This window comes from Artemia sp. Qi Xiang Cuo, chromosome 3 (assembly GCF_049724085.1).
Source record: "Artemia sp. Qi Xiang Cuo chromosome 3, ASM4972408v1, whole genome shotgun sequence".
Lineage (NCBI taxonomy): Eukaryota > Metazoa > Arthropoda > Branchiopoda > Anostraca > Artemiidae > Artemia > Artemia sp. Qi Xiang Cuo.
Window position 1 is genome coordinate 17000892 of NC_142796.1, and position 6000 is coordinate 17006891.

Sequence of the window (6000 nt, forward strand, 5' to 3'; positions counted from 1 at the left end):
CCAACTTCTTAAGCTGCAATTTTTGAATCATAAAATGGAAGCCTATTTGTCACTCAGATATCATAAACTGCGTGGTTCTATCTATTGTTATGAGCAATACATGAATACAATCATCTTATCTAATATCGGAAATGAAATATGTACATGACCTCTGTTACTAAAACAAGATAATGCCTTAAAAGGTTTACCAACATATACATACTATTCTAGGTAATTATATCCTTTTACAGAGCTTTTTGGCATTTTGAAATGAAACTTATGTGCGACTGTAAAAGCTAAACAAGCCAAAACTATCTATCTATAGAAATTACTGCTACCCCATCGACTACCTCCCCCTGGAACCGCTTTAAAATGGAAACCTTTACTTACCCATTGCCATTCAAAATATTTAAGCTGCAAAATGTTTTGTATAAATATTCAAAATAAACAAAAACCCCTTTTAAGCAGGAAGTATCATAATACATTTGTTTATTTTAATCTAGCCCCCTCCCCCCCCCCAAGACATATAAAAACCTTGTAATCGTACGAAGAAAAGGATCTTGTTTATGTAGTGAGAAATCATTCTTGAAGCATCGAGACGAAAAAATGAAACTAAGGGTAAATAGCCAAAAGGACCACATTATGCCTCATATATACCTGGACGGTATATATGACATAACCTAGATGTTACGAAGCATAGAGACGGTATATATGATGCAATAGAAAAGATGTAGCTAATTGCGAAGGCATTTTTAGGAGAAAAAATACCAAAGCTTCCTTTTTTCCTTATCATAGTTTAATCAGGCTTCTTGCACAGTAGTAATATTTGTTGCTAGTTTTCCTCTTTGTTAATTTTTCTTGGCACTATTTTTTTGAATTTTACTTGATTATCTTTCGTCTTATTTCAAGTCTTTTTCGTTTTTGTTTCTTTTCCAATTATTCAAGTTCATCGGCTATTTTTCACAATTTTATACAATGGACAAAAAAAAATTATTATTACCTTTGAATAGGATTATTCCAGCCAGTTATTTGAAAAAGAGTTTTATTTATTAGTTTTTGTTCATTTTTTCTTTTACCCTTTAGGCTAAATTTAAACGTTTGTACATCAATGCTTGGATAATAAAGACTAGTTTAGTTTTAATAATGGCTAATTCAATGCTAATGTAGGTTTATGTGCTTTAAACAATAAAATTAAATTCTCATAAATAATATCGTCAACCCCACTAAAAAAGGCTTAGCGTCTGAGTCCTTACTCGTGATCTTTACCACAAAAGACGCCAAATCTTTAATCTTTGACATAGAAACATTCAGAGTTAATTTTTTGAAAAGATAGCAATCACCATCAAGGGGAGGCTGAAAAGCAAAAAGGCATAGTTCCTATTTTCATAATTACGGCTGCGGCAGTTGCTACTACCTAGTAAAGGTCCATTGGAAACGAATTTTTTTAAATGTGTTTTATAGACAAATATTTCAAAATTTTCATTTTCTAAATAATAATTTTGATTTAGATTTAACAGAGCATTAATTTATACTTACGAAAAGAAATTTGTGAACGTTTTTAAAAACAGCCTGAAGCCGTTGCTTTCACAATCCCCATACCTTTCGGGGACTCCTCGAATTTGCCCAAAAGATACTTGGGTTCTCAAAAATTTTCTAAAAGTTTAACGTTAATCGAAATTAACGGTTTTTATTGTGTGCTAATGTTCGTGTATTTACAAACGTTAACTTACAATGACTGAAAACTGTTACAAGCACAAATACATAAATTTCGTTTAGGGTGGAGATGGTCAAATATAAAAATAGCCGAAAACTGGTAAATTAAATGGGAAATACAAAAAGTTTTTAGAGAAATCTTCAGATTGAGCGATCAGAAAGAGGCCCGTTTACGTGCCGACTAAGTACTTACTCTTTGGGTTTTGTAGGGATTTGCATAGGGAGAGACATAAATAGTATTTCTCATTCTTGGTTTTAATTGTCCATTTTTTATTTCGTCCTCTCGCTTCTTCCTAGATGAAAATGTCGAAAAAGGCTTTGATTCAGATAACTTCTTCCTCGCTCTCTGAAAACTGAATGAAGACGGACTGCCCTCACTCGATTCATCACCGTTTGGGACTCTGCTTTTCTGAACTAGTGTCGCCCGTACAGAGGGAGTCCGTTTTTCCTTACTTGCTGAGGTGACAAATTTTGGTGGCATGATGACAGAATTTATTTTAACCAGTAAACATTCTCTGAAACTTATTATTACTATTAGTAGGAGTGAAAATGAAGAAGTAAATAAATTCACAGGAAATTTGACTTTAGGCAGGCGTGCCTTTCCAAAACTAACACACAAGTACTTGTCCAATAAGAGTCATACTTACTCCCACCATTTACCCGTGCCATTTAAACATTTCTGTCTCTCAATTAGTCAGACTTTCTGTCTTGGCTTTTTTCTACATTTAGCCATGTCTTGATGCCTACTACAAAATACTTGATTTTCAATTAGCACGTTCTTATGGAGCTAAAAATTTATGATAATGGTACATTAATTTTAAATTTCTCATTCTGAATGAATGTTTCGCAGCATTTTCTTAACTAAAGGCTATCAGAATGCGTGAGATATTTCTTTTATACCCTTAACAAATACTAACATTCCCACAGCTACGTGCATCCTATTAATATCCAGAACACCCTGCACCGACTCAATTTTCTCTCTGTAAAGCTACAAAAGCCTTATTATTCTATAGAACTCATATAGAGAATAAGAAGTAACTCGAGTTACGTTCAAGCCACATGTATATATATATATATATATATATATATATATATATATATATATATATATATATATATATATATATATATATATATATATATATATATATATATATATATATATATATATATATATATATATATATATATATATATATATATATATACACATATATATATATATATATATATATATATATATATATATATATATATATATATATATATATATATATATATATATATATATATATATATATACACATACATACATACATACATACATACACACACACACACACATACACATACACACACACACACACACACACACACATACATACATCATCATATATGTATATATATATATATATATGTATATATATGTATATATATGTATATAGATATATAGATATATAGATATAGAGAGAGATATATAGATATATATATAGATATATATATATATATATATATATATATATATATATATATATATATATATATATATATATATATATATATATATATATATATATATATATATATATATATATATATATATATATATATATATATATATATATATATATATATATATATATATATATATATATATATATATATATATATATATATATATATATATATATATATATATCAAACAGATCGTGGTAACAAACTGTAAGTAAGGAGCGATGCGGCTCAATGATAACCGAAACTCTAAGAAACAGAGGCTTGATAACAATGGATACACCAAAAGAATCGACTTTTGATGCTTATTCAAAATATATAAAACTCATGAAGTTTATTGTTACCCATCAAAAGCTACGAACCTGAGAAATTTGCCTATTTTTAAAAAAGGGGAAAACACCCGAAAAATATCAAGTAATGTTAACAAAAATCACACCTTCAGATTCAGCATATCAGAGAACCATACAGTAGAGGTTTCAAGATCCTATATACTAAGATGTGGATTTTTTAAATTTTTTTTTTCTGCCACAAGTAAGATCACGGATGCGTGTTTATTTGTTTGTTTGTTCTGTTTTTTTTTCCAAGGGTGATGGTATCGAACCAGTGATTCTGGAAGATTGAAAGATGGCTCATTTGATCAGAAATCAAAAATTCTAGTGCCCTTTTATGGGGGCTAAGTTCTAATTCCTCTTCCATGCTCCATTAAACCGTAAATGAGCAAAAATAAAATCAAATAATCTACCAAGCGTGAAACTACCACAAATCAGCATCGATAAATAAATGAAACCCAAAACGAACAGACAATAAATAACCCTTTTGAGCTCGTTTTGAGTCAAACTCAAAACAAGCAGAAATTAACATGAGTAGGGCTCAAAACCCCTATGCCTTCCCAATGTCAGAACATAACTTGCACTTTACTGACAAAAATACAAATGAATGTGCATTGTCAGTTTAATACATATACTGATATTTAGTAATCAAAATGTTAACATTATTTGATTTACTAACGTTATAAAAGTAAAAACATTTATATTTTTCAGTAAAGTGCAAACTATGTTCCTCAGGGCAAGGGTTTTAAGTTATGCCCTGGGGGCATATAAGAACGATGTTGGCACTATGTATTATTTATTATTGTTTTCCTTTAGATCAGGGCACTTTGTATCGAAGAAGTTGTCGTAGAAACATCAAAAAGGGCTCATTCAATTGGAAATTAGAGTGGCTTGTGCCCTTTTTAATAGTCGAAAGTGCTCGGAAGGCAACTAACACCCCTCTCACGCCCACCTTTTTCCCAATTGCATCCAATCAAAATTTTTAGATAGCCATTTTATTTAACGTAGTTGAAAGTTTTGGAAATTAGCTCTTTAGGGATGACAACCCCTCACAGCCCTCAGGGCAAGGGTTGTATATTATGCCCTGGGGGCATATAAGGTTTTTATAGAAAGCGATGTTTTAAAAACTTTAAAAAGGGCTCATACAATTAGAAATTGAAATGGCTACTGCCGTTTTTAATAGTCAAGATTGATTGAACGGCAACTAAACCCCCATCTCGCGCCCACCATTTCACCACACCCATCCACTGAAAATCTGGCGATAACAATTTTGTTCAATGAAGTCTAAATTTCTAGAAATTAGGTCTTTGAGGATGATAACCCCCTCAGAACCCTCAGTGCAAGGCCTGGGGGCATATAAGGTTTATATAGAAAGTTGTAGCAGAAATTTCAAAAAGGCTCATTTGATTGGGAAATTGAAAGGGCTAGTGCCCTTTTCAATTAGTCGAAATTGAATGAAGAGTAATTAGCACCCGTCTCACGCCCACCATGTCCCCTAACACAGTCAATCAAAGCTTAGAGATAGCCGTTTTGTTCAACGTAGTTGAAAGTTCTGGAAATTATGTATTTGAGGATGACAAACTCCCCAGAGCCCCCAGTACAAAGGTTGAAAGTTATGCCCTGGTGGCATATAAAGTTTTTATAAAATAGCATTGTCGTAAAAACTTCAAAAGGGGCTCATTCAACTGGAAATTGAGAGGGCCAGTGCCCTTTTTAATAGTCGAAACTGATTGGAGGGTAACTACCCCCCCCCCTACAGCCCTCAGGGCAAGGGTTGTAAGTTATGCCCTAGGGGCATGCAAGGTTTTTATTGAAAATGCTGTCGTCGAAACTTCAAAAGGGCTCCTTGGATTGGAAATTGAAAGGGCTAGTGCCTTTTTTAGTAGTTGAAAGTGATTGGAGACCAACTAACGCCCCTCTCACGTCCACCATTTCCCCAAACACATCCAATCAAAATTTTGAGATAACCATTTAGCTTTCCGTAGTTGAAAGCTCTGGAAATTAGGTCTTTAAGGATTACAACGCCCCTCACAGCCCTTAAGGTAAGAGCTGTAATACACGTCCTGGGGGCATATAAGGTGTTTTTAGAAAGCTTGATCATATAAACTCAAAAGGGTCTCATTCGATTGGAAATCGAAATGGCTAGTGCCCTTTTAAACAGCTTTAGTCTTTCAAAAGTCGAAAGTGATTGGAAGGCTTGACATTTTTATAGTAAAGATCGATGTGGGTACAATGTATTATTTTTTTTTTTTAGACCAGGGCACATCGCATCGAAGGATTTGTCATAGGAACTTCGAAATGACCTCATTCGATTGAAAACAGAAAGGGCTGATGCCCTTTTTAATAGTCTAAATTGATTGGAGGGCAACTAATCCCCCTCCCACGCCCACCCTCCCATTTGCCCATTATTTTTAAAAACTACATGTTGCCTAAAGATTAAATCAAAATGCACTGTGTTAATGCTAAT

General features: G+C 32.6%; 1 protein-coding gene across 1 annotated transcript in view; it reads right to left on the reverse strand.

The window, feature by feature from the left end:
* Positions 1-2255, reverse strand: part of LOC148953810 (uncharacterized) — a 273349-nt gene extending 271094 nt beyond the window's left edge. Inside the window, exon 1 of the mRNA XM_089085651.1 lies at positions 1886-2255. Within this exon, the coding sequence (XP_088941777.1) occupies positions 1886-2173 (288 nt within the window). The 5' untranslated portion in view covers positions 2174-2255. The remainder of the gene's footprint in view (positions 1-1885) is intronic.
* Between the last annotated feature and the right edge of the window lie 3745 nt (positions 2256-6000).